Raw genomic sequence first — 21,789 nt, forward strand, 5'->3', positions numbered from 1 at the left:
ATGATCTTTGTACAGATTTTCATAGGGTGTGGTTATGTCTGCTATTTATTTTTGTAATACTCCAGAAAAAAAAGAAGAGTGAGTTGGAATACAGATGAAACCGATCAGGCATAATGTTGATAATTATTGAAGCTGAGTATTGGGTACAGGGGAGTTGACTATACTGCTTTCTTCATGTTGGGGAATGTTTGTAATTTTCCAAAATAAAAGGTTATGTTCAAGAGAAGAAAGAAAGGACAAATATCCAGGGAGGCATATTAGAGATCTTATTCCACTATGAGAGGTTTTAGTGATGTGTGTGTGTGTGCGCGCGCGCGCACGCTCTGAACCAAATAGTGAAGAATGGGTGAGGCTGCTGCTTATGGCTGGGGAGGAGAGCATTCTTGAATATTAAGTAAGGGAGTTGAGCTCCTTTGCTTTTAGTGGTGGTCATCTCTTGTCTAGGGAGGGTTGTGGGTGGCCTGAACGTCAGTGAGGAACAGCAGCCTAAGATAACATGAAGGGATAAGAGGCCACTTGCCATCCTCAGGGACTTTAAGCCTTCTGTCTGAGATGACACGAGAAAGCCTTGGAAGAGAAACCGCAGGCTGCTGTCAGTGTCTTCGAGGAGTCCTGTGAAAACGAGAGGTGCCAGAAGACCACATGGCTGCTACTGTTTCTGATTTCCCCAAGTGTGAAGAAAGTCTGTAACCCAGGCTGTCTTGCTTAGCACTGATTCTGGGAGGTTAGACTTTAGAAAAAGCACTGCAGGGACAGGAAACGGTGATTGTTAGGACCCAACACAGGGACCTTAAGAATAGGTCATGTCAGATTGACTTCTTTTGTGCTTCTTGACTTAGTATATCTGGACTTCTTCAAGGTATTTGACTACTGTGGTTTCTTGTGGACAAGATGGAGAAATGTGAGCTGACAACTGGCTGTGCAGCCATGTCTAAAGGGCTCGTGCACATAACCGCCCATCAGTCTTGTCAGTATAAAGCTGTGTTGTCCAGTGTGGTATCTACAAACCGCATCTGGCTGTTTAAGTAAAATTAGCCATTCACTTCCCCAGTTGTGCTAGCTGCATCAGTAGCCACACGTGGCCAGTGATTACTTTATTGGGTAGCACATGTGCAGAACATTGCCATCATCCCAGAAACTTCTGTTGGATAGCACTGGTCTGGAGCAATGGTTCTCATCCCTGGCTGCACATAAGTATTACTGAAGAACTTTAGAACAATACCAGTGCCAGAGAGTCTGGTTGGCGTAGGCCTAAGAATTGGGTCTGTTGAGAGGCTTCCCATGTGATTCTAGTGTTTATCTAGGATTGAGAACCACTGCATTAGAAGGTTTTAAATGACCTCTGTCTCACAGGTTTCAGACCTTGTTGCTGGTTTATCCTTATTATTCAACTAACGTTCATTGCAGACCTATGCATATGTGGAGAGCATTTGCTAAAATTTTGTGGTCGATGTGATGTTAGCAGAGTTGTTAATACTGGGGGTATAGACAATAATTTTAGATGGACCCTTCTCACCTGGAGTCATTTGAAGGATCAAAGAGTTTTGATATCCTGAATGGAGAGGTGAAATTTAATAGGCAAGACCTTGAACTTGGGGTTGAAGTACAAATTGCAAAAATACAAATGGGAAACTTTTTTAAAGGATTTAAAGGTTGAAGCTGATGAAGAATAAACTCAACATAGGCAATTATAGAGTGGTTGCCTCCCACCAGCTCCTACAACCTTAGGTAACAGCAGGAGGACTAGCAGTGAAGACATTGAGATTCCTGTTTTGCAGGTCCAGCTGTACCAGGAAGGTTGTATAATCACTTTCTTCCAAGAGGGAATTCATCCAGATCGAGCAGCTCATGAAAGAATTTGAAAACACACCACCCTTAACCATTTGTCATCCTAAACCTCTTCACGTTCCTCTGTCTTGGAGAGTTCATCCATTGTTTTCCTCCTGAAGCTTAACCGCCTGGCCAGATGTCTGTCCTGAGCTGCAGACCTAGTAGCTGGTCTGACCATCTTCTGAATGCCTTGCAGACTTCTCAGTCTCTGTATGGCAGAAAAGGAACTCACCTTTCCCGCCCTTGTACTTGACTCACTCTAGTCCAAACCTAATACTCCTCCAGGTATTCCTGTCATTGGATGGCCGAGCCAGTCAACCTCGGTGCCATCTTCCTGCCACCCTCTTCCTCTCCCTCTAGTTCCATATCTGTCTACAGGGCATTTGACAAGGTTTCCTTTGATTCCTTGTGGATAAGTTGGAGAATTGTGAGCTGAAAACAAGAATAAGTAGGTGGACTTACTACTGTTTTCTGAATGTCTTTCTGGTTTTCTCCATCTTCACTGCCAGCACTGTGCTCTCATCATCTCTTACCTGGATTTCTGGAAGAGCCACCTCAGCATTTTCCTTGCCTGTAGCCTGGTTCCTTTCAAGGCCGTTAAGTAGAGCAATCTTGATAAAATCAAGCTGTCAGTTTTATTCCATGAGTCAGCAAACTTCTTTTGCAAAGCCAAATAGTAAATATTTTTGGCTTTGTGGGCCATCAGTCTGTTTCAACTAGTCAACTGCCATTGCAGCACAAAAGCAGCCACAGTCAGCATGTAAACAAACGGGCATGGATGTGTTCCAATAAAACTTTATTTACAAAGGCAGATGTGGGGCCAGATTTGGCCTGTGGGCTGTAGTTTACCAGTTGCTTTTTTACTCCCTTATTTACTGTCATTGACTTCCCACTGCCCTTAGCATAAAATCCAGACTCATAACATGGCCTGAAAACCCTATGTGATATTCCCTGCCTCTCTCACTGCCTCTTTTCTTGACATCCCTCGTTACACTCTGCTGCAGACATACTGAACTTTGACTTCTTGCAGTATATTTTACTTTTCCTCTTTTCTCCTCCATGCCTTTTCATGGACCATTAATTTTGCTTTTCCCTTTATTTCCCCCAAATAGTTAATTTTTACTAGGCCTTCAAATCCTGATTTAGATGTTATTTCTTCTGAGAACCCACTATTACCTCCTTCAGATGTGGATTAGGTTGGCTTCCTCACAGTCCTGGGAGATACTATATTGCCTCTAGCACTCACCACACTGTGTTCTGTCTATTCAGTTCTCCTCAGCAGAATATAATCTTCATGAGAGCGGTGATCATGGTGTGTCTTTTCCTATTATAACCACACAGTAGGAGCATAAGTGAATAAATGATGATGGCATCCTGGCAAAAAAGAAAACTCTAGAGGACCTTATGGTTTTCAAATAATTACAGGACAGAAAGAGGGATATGGTTCTTTGTAGTCTCAAGGGAAAGAACAAGAATAGAGGGAAATTGAGGGAGACAGCTTTTAGGTAGATGCAAGCAAGCTGTGCCCAATAGAGCTAGCAAATACGGGGTGAATTCTCCAGGAGTAACAAATTCCCCTCCACTGAGGTTTTCAAACATCGGTTGGATTAGATGGCCTTTAAAGTAAATATGGCTAGCTCATCTGGGGTCCGAATGAGGTTACAGACGATACGTATTTAGAATTTTGGTAGCAGGCCTCTAGATGTATACAGAATGAATTCTTTTCTTTTCTCCCCTCAGCCCAAGGTTTATTGATATTTGCGGAGTTGATATCTGCGGTTAAGAGGACATTGGCTCGCCTCCTTGTGATCATTGTGAGCTTGGGCTACGGCATTGTGAAGTAAGTACTGGCATGTTGGAAAGATACCGAGCTTCCAGTCTTGTGACTCCTCCCATCTACATTATGGTGACCTTTAAAGTGACCAGTGAAACTGGACACTTCTCAGTATCATCATACAAACCCCATAGGGAAATACCTGCAAGGACTTGTTTTTAAGGGATTTCCAAGTACTGACCACTTTACACTGTCCTTAAATAAAGATCTTGAATTTGAATTCCAGTGGCTTTTTATAGTTAGATGAATGAGTAATTAGCTTTAAGGATAGGAAAATTTTAAATGATTCTTAAAGTTCAAACCATTTTCTCTTTCCTAGACACATAGTTAACGCTTTTTTTGGAGCATGGAGCTCCATGCGTGGAGCCCCATGTGGGGCTTGAACTCACAACCTCGAGATCAAGACCTGAGCTGAGATCAAGAGTCAGACGCTCAACCGACTAAGCCACCCAGGCGCCCCAAGTTATGCTTTTACAATTGTATTTGAGTATTGTAAGGGAGAGAGGACTAAACACCAGGTCAGCAGATTTCACATTGAAACCTGGCCGTCCAGTGAGCACCCTACTTTTTCCAGACCCTCCCAGGCCCCATCTTTTCTCTCCCATGCCCGTGAGTCACTGGGAGTGACCATGGAAGAGCTTGTCCTCTTTATCCTCACTGCCCCTTTTTTTTTGTTCTTCCTTCTTCTTTAAAACTCTCCAATTCCCGGAAGCTCAAGCTTTCAGGCTGGATCACCTGCTCTGTCTTCTTATTGCAGTTGCCTTTCAAGTTCCAGATTTCTCCCTTCATCCCTTAACTCTCCGAGTACTTGCTTCGCTGTCTTTCTCAGCACTTCATGTGTCAGAATTCCCTGTGATTTCAGTATCCATGTGGGTGATCTTGTGAGTAACCTGATCTCACCTCCCCACCTTGGCTCGTCTCACCTGTCCCCTCACCTCAGTTACTGATTCCCACTGCCACTTTGTAGACTTTATTATTGTATTTAACTGTACCCTCTTTATCATTGCAAATGTTAAGCATTGACTTTTCAACTATCACCTTCTCTTTTCCCATTTACTTTTTCTAATAGATTAGCCCATTTCATTCTTTGACCCTAATGTGGCCTCTGGCCTTTCGATCCTGCCATCTTCCATCGATCCTGTAGGGTGCTGAACAGCCGTGTACACCTGAAGCTCTCTGCCTTTCTGTCAGCCTCTCTTGATAAATCCAGCTTTCTGTCCGCCTCAGGCTCATACCCGAGCAGCAGACTCTTCCTGACCACAGTGCAGGCTCATTTCCCTTCATGACCCAGAACTTTAAGTGAATCCTGAGTGCTCCTGGCAGTTTCTACATCTTCTTGCCAATTGATTGTCCCTTTCCCACTCTCCAGAAGACTATTTTACCCCTTCTCTCCCCTCCAGTCTCAGACTCCCTACCCACATCCATCTTAACCGATTTTGGTTCTTTTCTCCCTGAGGAAATGGAAGCCATCAGAAGGGAGTTCAGTGCACTCCTGACACCAAATCTGTACCATCCCCCCCCATCTGGAGCACATACAGTGTTTTCCTCCTCTTGAGAGGCACATTCTTAAGTCCTGCCCCTGCCCTCGTGCTCTGGATCCCATTACCTCTCATGTGTCAAAGAAGCTGCTCCAGCAGCCGGCTCTGTGTCCTCCGGGGTCCTCAGTTTTCCCGAGGAGCGTCACTGCCACAGCATGCTGTTCATTCGGTCATCTTCCGGAGCAAACCTCCCTCCATCCCAGCCGGCCCTCTCTTCTGCGTCTCCTTCTTTCCTCTTCATCCCTGTGCAGCATCATTTCTCAGATGCGCTGTCTGTACTTGCCACTTCAACTTCCTTCGTTTTCTTCTGAACATACCGTAGTGAGGTTTTGCCTCCACTCCATTGAGACTACTCTTGTCAATCACCTGGACCTCTGTTGCCAAACCACATGGCCTTGCTCAGCCTTTGTGCTCGGGCCCTGTGGCAGCTTGAGTCTTGGAGCCCTGGCTGCTCCTCCCCAGCACCCCTGCTGGATTATGTCTTCCTGAGCTCCAGCACTGAAGTGCCCCAGGCTCAGGACCCAGACCTCTGTTCCAGCGACTCGCATCCCTGGGGCACACTCATCCAGTTTCTCGGCTCTAACGTCAGGACACATCCAGAGCGAACCCGCCCCTCCCTCCCACAGCCACCACCCTGGGTCCAGACACCATCTTCTTTCCCTAGATGACTTCACTGCACTCCTAACTGCTTTCCTGCATCTGCCCTGGTCTCCTGTCAGTCTTTTCAGACACAGCAGTAGCCGAGATGATCCTTTTTAAACATAACTAAGATCTCATTACTTTTCTGCTCATCTCACTCAGTAAACCCAATTCCTTTCTGTGGTTTTTTAGATGGCTGACCTCACCTCCTGCCACTCTCCCTTTAGAACACCCTGCTCCATCCTGCTGGCTTTCTTGCTGTTGCTGTTCCTTAAACACAAAAGACACTTCCTCATAGTGCCGTAAAGGCCACTGCCTGTATGCGTCTTCCCCCCAGATCCTGGGCGTGGTTTGCTCCCTCACTCTTGTCTCTGCTCACCATCCTCTCCCAGGGAGGCTAGCGCTGTCAGGATTCCCAGTGCAGTGCACACCCTTGGTCACCCTGACCCTCACCCCTTTTTTAGCGCCGCTTGATGCATATGTTAGGATTTGTTTTCTCTTCCCCCCACTTGGGTGTGACTTCCATGGAGTAGGAGCTGTGCCTGTGTTCTGCTGCTTCTTAAGGCTCCAGCAGAGTCCCTGGCACATAGTAGGCACTCCGTAAATACACACTGAATGCACGCATGTATGCTTGTGAGCTTGAGATTGGTGTAATTAGCAAGATTTTGGCCAGGAAACCTTTTTTCCGCTGGGTATTTATTGAGATTCCTTCTCAAATGCTTTTTAGGGTGTTGGGGGTTTGTTTGTTTTTGGCCTTAATACAGTATACAGAACACAGAGTCCTTGTGGGGAATCTTGTACCTCACAGTTCTAGTTGCGAACTTCAGAGCACTCACGGTTCTGGCTGTTGGAAGGTTCCAGTTAGGGGGCTGTAATGGTCAGAATTTAGATGAACTAAATCAGATATAGAGTCTTAACTATAAGTTGTGGATATTAGTTTAATTTTTAGCTAAATTTTGTTTTAAAGTGACTACGTTAAGTGTTTTTCCAAAATCAGTTTTTTTTCTAATTACTCTGGCAAGAGAGTTTTGAGCTGAAATGTTTGTGCTATATGATATGCAAATTTCATGAAATTTCAGTTTTGTTTTCAAATTACTCATCACAAAAATCACAGTCTTTGCATTTTCCCAAATCATTGATATTTTTAAAGAATCAAAAATGTTATTTTAATTCTTTTCGATGTAAAGAATGGAAACTACAGTGTGTTAACACTTTTGTTTGGGGCATTGAGAGAAGAAAGGGAATAGAATTCGATCTCCTAATTAATATCCCTATTCTTTTTCTGCCCAAGTCAGAAAATCAGTGGATTATCTCTAACAAAAGTTCTCCCAGAACAGTTTTTAATTAATGTTCATGAAAGAATTAAGTTGCTCTTTCTGCCAGTGACACTTACAAGTTGGCATTTAGCCTCCTAGGTTTCCTCAGGCTACTCTTCCAGCCGTTGCAGTGAGTACCTGGTTATGCTAACCCTTTGGCACCTGGGGGGCTTCAGCATGTTGCTTCGTGGGCATCAGTACAGCTTCCTAGTACTAGAGAAGGACGCCCGTTTCTCCTGAGCCTGTTAGTGCCCCGGATATAGGCTGTGTCTTAAAACCAAGGAAGCAGAGGCCAGGGGTGGAACAGGTTGATTTGATTAGATAGTGACTTCTCTATGTTGGAAATGGGACCATTTACTGTATTTGGAAGCATTTTACTTACCAGTGCTTTTTCTTTTTCTTTTTTTCTGTTTCCTCTTTCTCATTTTAGGCCCCGTTTAGGAACAGTCATGCACCGGGTGGTCGGACTTGGGATTCTTTACTTTATCTTTGCAGCTATTGAAGGCGTGATGAGAGTTATTGGGGTAAAAACCACATAATTCCATTCCATCCCTTTTTGTTGTTGCTATAAAATATGATTTTACTTTATATCTCCTGAGATGAATTTTTAAAGAGAGGACATTTATGAAAAAGGTCCAATTTGAGCTTTCTTCCCCCTATGGAATATTTCCCTTTTTAAATACTTCCTAAAAGTAGTAAAAGTCTAGACAGAGCACTTCTTAAAATATGACCAATTATGAAGGTACCACTTGATGTCAGCCCAGGAATTAGCTCCATCTCAAAAACGCTAGTGGTTATTCATTATAAAGAACATCTGTCTTTATTGTTATGCAGTCTGAACACATTCATTTCTTCCTTAACCCTTGGGCTAAACATGTGGAAGTGAACAGAATTAACTGTACCCTTCACACATGCAGATATTACATCTCCTCACTCGTAAGTCTCATTTGGTTATAAGTATTCTCTGACTCTTGTGGACCCAAGTGTTTGGGGATTCAGCAGACTCCATTCATGGAAGAACCTTGAGAAGGTAGTGTCCATGGGGAAATGACTTGGGCAATGTGGGCAGGACTGCTTTACTCTCTAAGAAGAGGCAGAACATTTACATCTGGAAAAACCGCTAGATCTCTAGCTCTCGGTTTTACTTAACGTGGTTGATGACTGAGTGATTAAGCAGCTTATTATATTTTGCTTGATTCAAAGAACCTAGTAATTTTTACCCAAAATGTCTTTTTGGACTGGATGTGTAAATCAGATCACTGCATAGAGTGAATGATCTTAGGTTGCCATTTAATTTTACTTCACATATTTTGATCTTGAAGCAGGTCCTTTGTCCAGTTTGTTAAAAGCCTTACTCATCTTCTTCCTGTTGTCTTCAGTACATCTGTATTCTATATGAGATACACCTACTCTTTTCATCTTTGACTCTTTGAAGGGTACATTTATTTTACTTTTACAGACGTGTGAAGAGCTTTGCATTTATATAATTTACCGGAACTAGTCTTTGTTAGAAAGAAAAAAGATAAATATCCCACTATATAGTATATACATTGTATTTCTTTAAAATTTTACATAGCCAACATCTTAGATATAGCTTTTAGGTATGATTTTCTGTCAACTTGTGATTAAAATGTCTCAACTATGGTTTGTTTTTACCCTTCCACAGTTCCTTTCCTTTTTTTTTTTTTTTTTTCATGTCCCATCACAGATAGTAGGAAAGATCAGGATTCCATTTCATTAGTGGCCCTGGCGGTAGGTTTGGTGGGGAGAGGGGAGAGATTGAAGTGGTTGACCTAAGTGGGGCTGGGGACATGACATGTTTTATTTGCCGTTCCATAATACAATTTTACATCATCATTGAACAGGTAGATAACAAGCTAACATCTGTTGCTGCCAAAACAAAAATTTCCATGTGCTTAGGCACAGTTTTATTAGGAATAAAATTGTTATGTGGCTTTTGTAAAGTGATGGGATGAGCTAAATTGTTTTTCTTTTTCATATAGTAATTTCTATAATGAAACGTTCACATTCAGGTTTTCCCCCTATTTTTATCTTTCAGGGTTCTAACCATTTAGCTGTTATTTTTGGTGACATTATTTTGGCAGTTATTGACTCCATTTTTGTATGGTTCATATCCTTTACCATGTTCCTAAAGTAGTTTGTTGTATCATTAAAGGCAGATTATTTTCAGTTTGTATTTATAATAATTGAAAGAAATGTAGGTATACATTATTTTTTACCTCAATATAGGAATTTAGTTGAAGGTGAAAAAGCAACAGTTCCCCAAACAAAGAATATCTTTTTTTTTTTCTGTTACTTCAGCAAACTTAAGTACTCACTGCAGGCCCTATGCTGAGGAGGCAGAGAAGAAAAAGGTATTGTCCCTGCGTTTAAGGAATTCACACTCTGGTAGGGAAGACAAACACATAACTAGGAGCAATATAGCAATAATAATTGCCATTTTAAAGAGGTGCTCTGCAAACAGAGGAAAGAGAAAGCAATTGTAGTGCCAAAATCAGGAACGACTCCACAGAGATGGTGACATTAAATTGTGACTAGGAGGACAGATGGGATTAACTGGGAAAAGAATTGGGGAAAAGGCATCCTGGGAAGAATTGATGGGAACAGATAGTTGGAAGCGTGAAAATATGGGGGCAGTGATAGAACGTCCCAGAGTAGCTTGCCTATAAGTGGACGTATGTGGGAGAGTCATGGAACGTGGGGCCAGAAGGGAAGGATAGAATGACGTGCTCAAGAGTGTCAAGTTCCTTCTGCAGGGAGAAAGGAAAGGGGAATCAGAGCCACACAGGTGAGTAGCATGATGAAATCTGTTAGAAAGAACTCAAGAACGACATTTAAAAATGACCTGGAAGGGACACCTGGCTGGCTCAGTCAAAAGAGTGTGCAACTCTTTTTTTTTTTTTTTTTTAAGATTTTATTTATCTATTTGACAGAGAGAGAGAGTGTGTGCGCAAGCACGGGGAGGGGCAGAGGGAGAAGCAGGCTCCCCACTGAGCAGGGAGCCTGATGCGGGGCTCGATCCCAAGACCCTGGGATCACGACCTGAGCCGAAGGTGGATGCTTAACCAACTGAGCCACCCAGGCACCCCAAGAGCATGCAACTCTTGATCTCAGGGTTGCAAGTCCTTACCCCAAGTTGGGTGTAGAAATTATTTAAAATCTTATAAAAATAAAAATATAAAAATGACCTGGGAAAGGAGAGTCTAGAGTCTAGAGATAGGAAATCTGGTGAAGAGTCATTTGCAGTAGTCCAAAAAAGAGATGGTGAGCGTTAAAAATCGGGCAGAGAGAATGGAAAAAAAGACTCCAGATGATAGACTTAGTAGAAGTGGGTGGGAAAAGAAGAGAGAGCTCCAGAGAGGTCTTGCTGTCTCATTTGGGTGTCTGGGGACAGTGTTGCCATCCCCAAGGCAATGAACTTAGGGAAGGGACCATAATGGATGAAGTGTGAGCTGCCTAGGGCATTAGTGTTAAGTGGAGAGTTGGAAATCCTAGTCTGGAATTGGAACTGGTGATGAAGGTTGGAGGTCATCTTCATGTGAGAGAAGGTTGCAGCCCATGGAAGCGACCCAAGAACATGTAGACCAGTGAGAAGAGGACCAGGATGGTGCCCAGTGGGGGGTAGAAACATACATGGCTTTTTTCTTTTGTTTTTAACATGCATGGCTTTTTTTAAATTTTTGGTCCTGGGGTGAAGCTTTGGTAAGGAGGGGTGGTCAGCAGTGGCCAGTACTATAGAGAGATGAACTGCCAAGGTGCGCCTGGCTTTGGTCATTCCACCGGTCACAATGGGACAGCAGGAGAGCAGGCTCAGTGACGCTGGTGGGGCACAAGCCATGTTACAGCAGGGGAAGTTCTAGAGGCATGGTAACCCATCCTTGAAGACCCTCCACTGTTTCAGTGACTCCAGTGGAGTCTGGGAAATTCCATTCTTTTTAACTCTGAGGCAGAGCCCTCTAACATACATTCGTGGAAACGGGAGGAACGCTAAAGACACTGACCTGGTCAGAGTAGGATGCACTGTTACGCATATCCCAGAACATTATTTTTATCTCTTTCTTCTGCATTTGCATCCTCTTTGAAACTCTTCTCTCTAGATAGATTTTATTTTTACCAAGTTTTTTTTGTTTGTTTCCACTCTCTTCAATACTTGTCTTTTTGCTTTTAAAATTAAATGTTCTTTTGTTTCCTTGCAATTTCTTTCCATTTGCTCATCTTTGTCTCTCACAGGAAGGCCAGAGGGCTTGAGTTTGCCTGTGTTCCTCCTCTGCGAAGAAGCCCCCCTTTCTGCAGGCATGCTAACAAACATGGCCTTTTCTGAGTCCCCTGTGGGTGGTTTCTTCTAAACCCAGTCTGTCTGCTCTTTAAACTCCCTGTTTGTGAATTTTTAGTATGGTTCCAAGTTAAAAACAAAAGAAAAAAGCCATTTAATTTACCATCCCTACTCTCTAAAGCAGTGGTCCTTAGCCTCGCTTGGGTACTGGGACCAAAAATGCCTTTGAAAGTCGAATGAAAGCTGGGGAGCCTCTTTTCACAAGATGAAAAACATACACCCCACAAAGTTTTACCTGCAGTGGAGCATTTAAAAACCTCCAAAATTATATGCATGATTCCCGACTGTCTGAGGAGTATCTAGTTAAGAAATAACACCTGATTTAAAGGGTTGTTTCTGACCGAACTTGCTTAAAAATCTGTTCTACTTCTATTTTGAAGCTGCTGGTTTAGAATCCAAGTTTGTTGAAAAAATTATAGTTAAATACATCGTATCTTTTCCAAGAATGATACTAATCTTATGTAGTGTCATTTTTATATTTTTCACATGAAAACACATTTAAAGACATTGAGCTCTGTTAACAAGGTGAACGACATTCCCCGGTTCTGCCCATGACCAGTGCCCTGGCCATGAGCGCTCATCCCCCAGGGCTGTGGTTCCTGGTGGCTGCAGCCGCATCACTTGTTAGGGTTGCTCAGCTGACCTGAGGAGGGGCAGGCAGGATGAATATACCCGGCATCAGGATAGGCAGAACCTAGCTGTTCGTCTCTGCATTGCCGGCTCCGATCTTAACTTCCTCCCTTCTGTGGTCGTGCATTGAGAAAGTGAGCTAAAGATAACTGCTTAATTTGGAATTGTCTTGTCCCCAGAATTATATATGCTTGGAGCCTTTAATAAGTTAGTCTGTTCTTCAGTCAAGTAATTGAGCTATAGACATGGCATTTTTAAAAATCTGTGTTATCTTTTTTCCTGGTAATTTACAGATACGTACTTCAAAGATTTTTTGTTCTTAACCACCCACAAGGTGGTTCACTGGGAAAAACAGTAATGCAGCTTGGCAGAAAATTCCAAAGACAAGCAGCTCTAAAGGCCCAATTCCATCTGGTTTTGAATGAGGGTAATTTATCTCCTTCATGGACAGTGTTGACTTTAGTCCGTTCCAACACATAATGAGCCAAATTGGAGTGGGGAGATAAGGAAAACAAGGCAAAAGATTTAATTTGCGTAATGATTAATATTTTTAATAAAGATGCTTGAAATAAAAGTCATAAATCCAGAAATTAAAATAATCTTGGTTAGTGTTTCATAGTGAGAGAAAGAAAATTTAGTATCCATTTCAGCTTGAACGTGAATTTCCTATGTTTGCTTTTAGATGGCTAGTTGGCAGTTTTCTTTACCGAAATGAAAAGTCTGCGTTTTCCGTGCAGGAAGAGTAAATGTCTTAAGTGGTTACAAATGGCAAGCAAAAGAAGCAGGTGTGTGTACGTACAGGAGTGAGCGCTTGCGTAATGCCCCTGCTTTCTTTGCTTTATTGAACCTAACATAGGTCTCCTGTAAGAATCTGGTGCTCAAGTAAAAGAAGAAATAACTCGGAAGATTCAAAGCCATTGCTTTTCTCATGAAGCCCTCTCCCTCCTTTTTTCTGCTTGTTTTAATTGTTTGCTGTTTTGCTGCAGGCCAATGACTCTGATCTTGTGCTTCTGGCCAGTCTCCCTCTCTCTCTCCTTGATTCTGGCTTGTGCTGGTGGATATCCTTTTCCTACTGCAGCAACGCGTTCACGTTGCTTCTCACCTCAGGATGACTGGGCCTGTTTGCTTTCAAAACCACTTTCCTTCGAGAGGAGAAATGATTTCAGCTTTATTTAAATTTAACAGTGTCTTGGTAAGTGGAGGTTTTGGCAGTTTTGAATTTGCTTTTGATCTCTTTATTCCTCGGCTTCTCAGAAATACTTTTGAATTATTCAGTGTGACCATATCTTTAACATAGAAAATTCATTTTAATCAAGAATTTTTAAAAAGTATTTGTCTTGATAACGTTGAAGGAATACAGCATGTTTGCATTTTTGTAAGTTCCAACAGTGGCCTTAATTGGTTGAATTGTGTTGTTTTAGACGTTGATTTTCTTTTGCAACTCACTGGTCATTTTGGAAGACTGAATAGCGGTTTTGGTAATTTGAGTACTACCATGAAGCTTCTGATTCATGAAGTATTTGGAATTTAAAATAGGCATAAAACAGAGTTTGCCACTTCCATTCTTTTGCTCCATTCTGTTATTTTCAGCACACGGTTCATGAACAAAGCTTGGCGGTGTGCTCCAGAGGAAGCAACTCCCATTTACGAAGAGAGAGCTCTGGCTTGAATCCCAGCTTCACTGCCGAGGAGTCAGTAGAGAAGCCTGTTTTTGCTGCTTCATACTCGGCAGTGTTGAGCTTTACCTGATCCCTGTGCTCCTGGAAAATAGCCATGGTTAAGAAAACCCCCACCCTTTTGTGTTCTGGGAAAAGGCTTACTACAAAGGACTTACATGAGACATAAGTCCACGAGACTCCCAGATGCCCCTTTGTTACCTATGACAAGGCCAGACACAGAGCTGTGTACCTACTGATCAGCCTGGCCCAGACTGAGCAGCCTCCCTCCCTAGGTCCCTGAGCTTTCGTCCACCACAGCCCTGCTCAGTGGCCCCTCTTAAGAATCTGCACACCTCAGGGAAAGTCATTCCTGAGCGGCTGTCCAGTCATGCCACCCACTTCCCCACACTTGCTTTCCAGTCTTGTTTACCCCTTCCTACAAAAACAAAGCCCCGTCTGGCCTGACCTGTGGGACTCTTGCAGATCTTAGAGTTGGAACAGCCTCCCCATTACAATAAGCCTCTGCCTGTTGCAATAATCTTTTGAATGAAGTCTCTCCTGACCTAAGTGCAGATTTGTTTTATTTAACGTATTTCATTTTTCAGTTTATACAATGGAATTGATAGATGACCTCGCTTCTTAATTATGGTCATTCAGAGGATAAAAATAGAGTAGACTGGAAAGAAAAAAATAAGAAAGAAACAGAGACAAAAGCACAAGCCTAAGGGCATGTCATAATGTGATCCGTAAGAGTGTCTGGCCTAAGGGGGCTCGTTGTTTAGTGTATATGCTGCTCTATCCTGTGTCGTGGGAGCTTGGCCTTGAAGGAGAACATCATAGGGCCTCTTGCTCGTTGTCTTCCTCAAAGTTTGTTTAGTTCAGACAATGGTAAATTATAAAGCAAAACCTGTGATAAAATCAGTATCATGATCATATAGTATTGGCTAAAATAAGATTTTTTTGTTTTTACAGGAACTATATTTAGGAGTACTAATTTTAGAAATGTAGCAGAAGGTTCTTATGTTGTTTTTAAACTGTTTATTACCATTTAAAATGTTTTTCCTTAACTTTTTGCACATATTTATAAGTTTGGCACAAACTATGAAGACTCTAAGGCTAAGAAAGAACACGGTGAAGTTTTCTTTATACAGGCACTTTACAAATACTCTGATCTTTGCCGTACTGGGTAAGCTATTTAATTTTCTTACTATAATAAATTATTTCAGTATTTCATGTTCCTTCAAAGGTGACTTTTTGGTGTGTTTCAGCTTCTATAGTGTTTATGGTGTGGACAACCAAGACATTTAGAATTGCAAAATGTCAATCAGTAAGTATAATCTTCCTATTTAAACAGTTTTCATTTTTAATTATACTATTTTGGGTAGTTTTGAAGAATTTAGTTTGTGTTTATAAACAGGTAATTTTAGTAGAGACTTTTAGTTTAGTTTGAATTATTTTACATAGGATTAAAGGACTTTTCCCTCCTTTAAATGAATCTGAAAATATTCCTCCTAAATCTACTTTTCTAATTATGTTCTTTTCTCAACTTCCCCTTTATATATTTTGAAAAATAATTACCTTCCTATATAATTTAAGATAACAGGAAATCTTTTTCTTCTTGTATACCATGAAATTGGGTTTTTGTTATCTTAAATGGGACTGTAAACCTTAAGTCTGACATGTTTCTAGGATGGTACACTCATCATGAACCTTCAGGAGATACTCTCTGCAGGTTCTCCAGGTAGAAGATACATTTCTTAGATTTAAAACTTAAAAGGCCTTTTTGGGGGCTTCTTGATTTAAAGCTAGTCTCTAGTTCTAAATAAATGTTACAGACAGCCCTCTGAGCATCCTAGACTTCTGCCTCAGGGATAATTTAGTGAGAGAAGAAACTGAACTTTCCTGGAATTTCTTTTTTCTCCTCCCCTCACCTTAGGGTTTTTCACTTGGAGTTCTAAGTATATCTTCTGGATTTTTATTTTTGTTTTGTAAATCTTTCTGTTGAACCTAAAATTTGATGGAAAGGAATGTTTATAATGTTAAACAGCCCTTAGAAACATTTCAAACAACATATAATAAAATCTCCTGTCTTACTAAAAGCAAAATAACCTATTGGGAAAAATATTGCATCAAGATCTTTACATCGGAAATTTCTAATACCATTGATGTTGAAAGTACCCATTGTGAACTTGCTTCTGATTCTCCTGTTACCCTGCCTCACAACTGTTCTCATCTAGAAGATAGATTGAGTGATCTCAGAAGCCCCTTTAAACACTAATTCTTTTTTTTTTTTTTTTAAGATTTTATTTATTTGTCAGAGAGAGAGAGGGAGAGAGCACGCGAGCATAAGCAGGGGGAGCAGCAGGCAGAGGGAGAAGCAGGCTCCCTGCCGAGCAAGGAGCCAGATGCAGGACTCAATCCCAGGACCCTGGGATCATGACCTGAGCCAAAGGCAGACGTTTAACCAACTGAGCCACCCAGGCATCCCTAAACACTAATTCTTTATGATCCTGTAGTATATAATTTGTGTTAGGGTTTTATTTATCTGATTAGTTATAAGGCTGAAGTAGGAGGCATTCATGTTAATTTGATAAAGATAGCATTTCTTAGTTTTTATTTTCTTAAAAAACTTATCTGGAAGATGAACTAGTTGGAAAGATTTCATTAGTGTTTGTCATTGTACACTATTTGAATGGGAAATCTATCTGTGTTTATCAGAACATTAACATTTCCTGTTTGAATTGTCCTTGTTATAGGATTGGATGGAACGCTGGGTTGATGATGCATTTTGGAGCTTCCTTTTTTCACTTATCCTTATTGTAATAATGTTTTTGTGGAGACCATCAGCAAACAATCAGAGGTACCTAACACGGGAAAATTCAAGTTTGGCAAGCCTTTGTTGATCACTGCTACTGTGTTCAAATAAAAACACGTTCATACAAACTGAGGAAGTCCTCGCTTTTAAAGGAGTACACAATCAAGTAGGGAGACAGACATAATGCAAGACCGTGAAATAAGAGATGTATAAACTAGGAAGTCCAGGGGATGAGGAAGCCTCCTTGAAAGGCAGCACCTTCCTTGAGGAAAGAAGCAGAACACTGAACGATGGAGCTGAGAAAGAATGTACATTTTCTGAGGTAGTGGGGAAAAACATGATATACCTTGGAGGCTATTGAGGCATGCATTTTGGTTGATACTACTTCCAGTGGAGGGAAATAAAGCTGGAAAGGAAAGGTAGGACCAAAATCATAAGGAGCTCAAGTGGTAAGTTCAGGTTGTACCATTGGCTGCATGTGATAGGAAGGCCCACCTGCCCTTGCCCCACTCCTCTTCCCCAAGGAAGGGGCTGTGAAATTTCTTGAATGCCCTTCTAGGGAAAAATGAAAAGGTATATACCAGTGTGTGTGTTTCTCCCTCTCTTTTTACAAGTATATAATAATTGGGACACCTGGGTGGCACAGTCAGTTAGGTGTCCGACTCTTGGTTTTGGCTCAGGTCGTGATCTCAGGGTCATGAGATCAAACCCCGAGTCAGGTTCCGCACTCAGTGCAGAGTCTGCTTAACGCTGTCCACTGCCCCATCCCACTGCATTCACGCACACTTTCTCTCTCTGTCTCTCTAAAATAAATAGATAAATCTTTTTTTAAAAAGTATATAGTAATTGTACATAAGTACGTACTTACACATATACACTGTTCTGCACCTTCTTATTTAAGATGTATCTTTCCATATCATCTTGTATAGATCTACCACATTTTTTTTAAGTAGGCTCCATGTCCAGCATGGGGCTTGAACTCATGACCCTGAAATTGAGAGTCACATGCTCTGTGACTGAGCCAGCCAGATGCCACTAGATCTACCACATTATTTTTAATGGCTCTTTCTTATTCCATAATATGAATGTAGCCTGATTTATAGAAGCAGTCCCTAATAATTAGGCAGTTTGTTTCTGTGATTATTGTTATTATCAGCCATGCTTTCTGAATGTATTTCTGACCTAGCAAATGTGGCTCAGTCAGTACGCTTTCTTTTCACCGGTAAGATTAGCAATCTACCTTTTGTTAGGGGATAAGTTAACAAGTAGTGGGCAGGGAGGGTAAACCTGACAGGGAGAAAAAAGTGCAGCAGGAAGTTCCCTTCCCTTAACATTGCAGAACTGCTTTCCAGAAAGATCTTATCCAGTTACACTTTGACCAGCGGGGCTTGAGAGTTCCAGTTTCACTGTTTCATTGCTAATAATCTTCCCTAAATTGAAAGTAAGATAATTAAATTTTTGTTATTTGAATTTATAAGAAATTTTTTATTTTTTTAAATAATATTTTTTATTATGTTAGTCACCGTACAGTACATCCCTAGTTTTTGATATAAAGTTCCATGATTCATTACTTGCATATTTTTTAAATGTAAATATTTTTGTATGTAGTGACGCTTTTAGATATGAACTGAAAACCGAACAGGTTTAAATGCACTAATAAAACTACTCCTCCTTGTTTCTGATGTAGATATGCCTTCATGCCGTTAATCGATGATTCTGATGATGAAATTGAAGAATTTATGGTACCATCTGAAAACTTAAGTAAGTGATATGTTTTCTTATTAAATGACCATTGTATTGCACCTTGTACCTTTACTTATTATGCAAAGTCAGATACACTTTTTTCCTGTTAAAATAATTTTAAAACGATATCTGCCAAAACCCCTATTATGGTAGACAGTCACAAAAGGAAAAGTCAGTAATGAAATTTTCAAGATCATTAATGTAGTTTGAGCTTTTGTTACCTGTTCGCTTTTAAAGTCTAAGTAGTAAAGTAGGTATACTGTTTCACACCAACAATTTAGTTTACATTGTGCTTAGCTCCTGATAATCTTCTTCTCAATGATGATTGCTAAATTTCCTTGAGTCACATCTTCTTGCTCTTCAGAATTATATATATCTGTAATTTCCTGTTCTTTCCCAAACCATTTCTAATTACAGTTTTGGTGCTATTTTCGTCTTTCAGTTAATTTCTGCGTTTTATCATTTTATTAATTTTACCATAATACTTTAAGCGTTTGTTAAGGCAACATCAATACATAATTCAGTTGCTGAGAATAAGTAAGTGTAGAGCTGTAACGTGTTTATGAATTTTATCTCTCAATACTATTAAGCAGTCAGTACCACAAACTGATAAGTAGAGTCAGTGCAATCCCAATCATGATTCTAACTGACCTTAAAAAAAGTACAAACGGTTAATCTGATTTTTTTTTTTCATTTAATAATAGAGAGCATGGGGGGAGGAGCAGAGGGAGAAGAGAATCTTAAGCAGACTCCCTGCTAAGCATGGAGCCCAACTTAGGGCTCGATTCCAGGACCCTGAGATCATGGCCTGAGCCAAAATCAAGAGTCAGATGCTCAACTGACTGTGTCACCCAGGCGCCCCAGTTAATCTGGTTTTAAAATGTATGTGGGAAAGAGAAGGACCTAGAAGAGCCCAGACATTCTTATAGTTACGACATGGACAGATCTTAAAAACATTATGCTAAGTGAAAGAAACCAATCATAAAGATTACAAGTTATATGATTCTAGTTAGATGAAAAGTCCACGAAAGATAAATCCGTAGAAGACAGGAAGTATATTGGTGATTGCCAGGGTTTGGTGGAAGGAATGAGTAGGGAGTGACTACTGATGGCCATGGGATTTCTTTTTAGGGTGATGAAAATCTTCTGAAATTAGTGGTGATGGTTGCACAATTCCTTGACTATCCTGAAATCTACTGAACTGTTCACTTCAAGATAGTGTGGAAATTTTATCTCAATAAAATAAAATTAATGGATTTACAGTAATTTCAAGACTTACAAAAATTTTAAGTTCTATTCATCAGTATAGTGTGGTATTGGCAGGAGGATGGAGAAACACAGCAGTGCATCAAACTGGAGTCCAGAAATAAATCCACACATATGTGGTCGGTTGATTTTGTTGTTCTTGTTATTGCATTAAGTAATAACATTCTGAAGAATGTACTTTTACAAGTACCAAATTGATTCGATATAATAGGTTTCTAAAAGTTTTGTTTTTAAAAGGAATGCAATAGAGGCACCTGGGGGGCTCAGTCGGTTGAAAGTCCGACTCTTGATTCCGGCTCAGGTCATGATCTCAGGGTTGTGGGATTGAGCCCCACATTGGGCCCCATGCTAGGCGTGGAGCCTGTTTGGTATTCTCTCTCTCCCTATCCTTCTTCCCCTCCCCTCTCTATAAATGAATGAATGAATGAATAAATGAAAAAAATAAATGAATGAATGTAATGCAATTATTAAAGTAGCTCCAAACTGGAAACCTCATTTGTCAACTGATTTTTGACAAGGGCACCAAGACATTTTATGAGGACAGAATAGTATTGTCACCAACTAGTGCTGGAACAATTAGATAAACACATGGAGGGAAAATCACCTAGACTCCTTACGCAGATGTCACATAATAATTAATTCAAGATGGACCACAGACCCTACATGTGAAAACTTAAACTATAACTCTTCTGGTGGCCCTGGTGGCTCAGTCAGTTAAGTGTCCAACTCTTGATTTTGGCTCAGGTCGTGATCTCAGGGTTGTGAGATTGAGCCCATATTGGACTCCACCCTGGGTGTGGAACCGGCTTAAGATTCTCTCTCTCCCTCTGTCCCCCCCAAAAAGAAAAACTATAACTCTTCTGAAAGAAAACAAGAAAATATCTTTATAACCTTGGGTTAGATAATTTCTTAGGACGTAAGCAGTTACCATAAAATTTTAAAAACTGGTAAATTAGATTTCACCAAAGTTTAAATACTTATCAAGAGAAACATAAGAAAATGAAAGGCAAGGCTTAGACTGGAGTAAAAGATTCTCCGTACATGATACATGACAAAGAACATGTATCCAGCCCAAGACTGGAATAAAAGATCCTCAGTACATATATCTGAGGAAGGATTTGTATCCAGAATATAAGTAAAATCCCTATAAGTCAACAAAATATAACTCCATTTGTAAAAGACAAAAAAATACTTGAATAGACACTTCACCAAAGAAGACAAAGGAATGACCAACAAGCATGTGAAAAGGTACTCAGTATAATTGGTCATCAGGGAAACACAAATTAAACCAGAGTGGGATACCACCACATATGCACTAGAATGGTTAAAGTTTAAAAGACTGACAGCGTGAAATGTTGGAGAGGATGCGGAACAGCTAGATCACTCAGACACTGCTGGAAGGAATGGAAAGTAGTAAGACTTGTTTAAAAAGTAATTTGGTTCTTATTTGCAAATATATTCTCCCATTCCGTGGGCTGCCTCTTAGTTTTTCTGACTGTTTCCTTGGATGTGCAGAAACTTTTAATCTTGATGAAGTCCCATAAATTCATTTTATCTTTTGTTTCTCTTGCCTTTGGGGATGTGTCATGAAAAAGGTTGCTTTGGCCGATGTCGTAGAGGTTGCTGCCTATGTTCTCCTCTAGAATTTTGATAGATTCCTGTCTCACATTGAGGTCTTTCATCCATTTGGAGTTTATTTTTGTGTATGGTGTGAGATAGTGGTCAAGTTTCATTCTCTTGCATGTAGCTGTCCAATTTTCCCAGCACCATTTATTGAAGAGACTGTCTTTTTCCCACCGGATGTTTTTTCCTGCTTTATCAAATATTAGTTGCCCAAAGAGCCGAGGGTCCATTTCTGGGCTCTCTATTCTGTTCCATTGGTCTATGTGTCTGTTTTTGTGCCAGTACCATGCTGTCTTTGTGATCACAGCTTTGTAGTACAGCTCGAAATCCGGCATTGTGATGCCCCCAGCTTTGTTTTTCCTTTTCAACAGTTCCTTGGAGATTCGGGGCCTTTTCTGTTTCCATACAAATTTAAGGACTGTTTGTTCCAGTTCTTTGAAAAATGTCCTTGGTATTTTGATCGGGATAGCATTGAAAGTGTAGATTGCTCTGGGTAGCATGGACATTTTAACTATGTTAATTCTTCCAATCCATGAGCATGGA

The 21,789-nt window shown here is 40.8% G+C and overlaps 1 protein-coding gene across 1 annotated transcript in view; it reads left to right on the plus strand.

The window, feature by feature from the left end:
* Window positions 1–21,789, plus strand: part of TMEM87B (transmembrane protein 87B) — a 49,097-nt gene that overhangs the window by 16,406 nt on the left and 10,902 nt on the right. The window contains exons 9-15 of the mRNA XM_040623199.1: window positions 3,571–3,670; window positions 7,588–7,681; window positions 9,217–9,288; window positions 14,877–14,985; window positions 15,068–15,126; window positions 16,556–16,659; window positions 18,302–18,375. Of these exons, the coding sequence (XP_040479133.1) occupies window positions 3,571–3,670; window positions 7,588–7,681; window positions 9,217–9,288; window positions 14,877–14,985; window positions 15,068–15,126; window positions 16,556–16,659; window positions 18,302–18,375 (612 nt within the window). The remainder of the gene's footprint in view (window positions 1–3,570; window positions 3,671–7,587; window positions 7,682–9,216; window positions 9,289–14,876; window positions 14,986–15,067; window positions 15,127–16,555; window positions 16,660–18,301; window positions 18,376–21,789) is intronic.

This window comes from Ursus maritimus, unplaced genomic scaffold (genome assembly GCF_017311325.1).
Source record: "Ursus maritimus isolate PB19 unplaced genomic scaffold, ASM1731132v1 scaffold_6, whole genome shotgun sequence".
Classification (NCBI taxonomy): domain Eukaryota; kingdom Metazoa; phylum Chordata; class Mammalia; order Carnivora; family Ursidae; genus Ursus; species Ursus maritimus.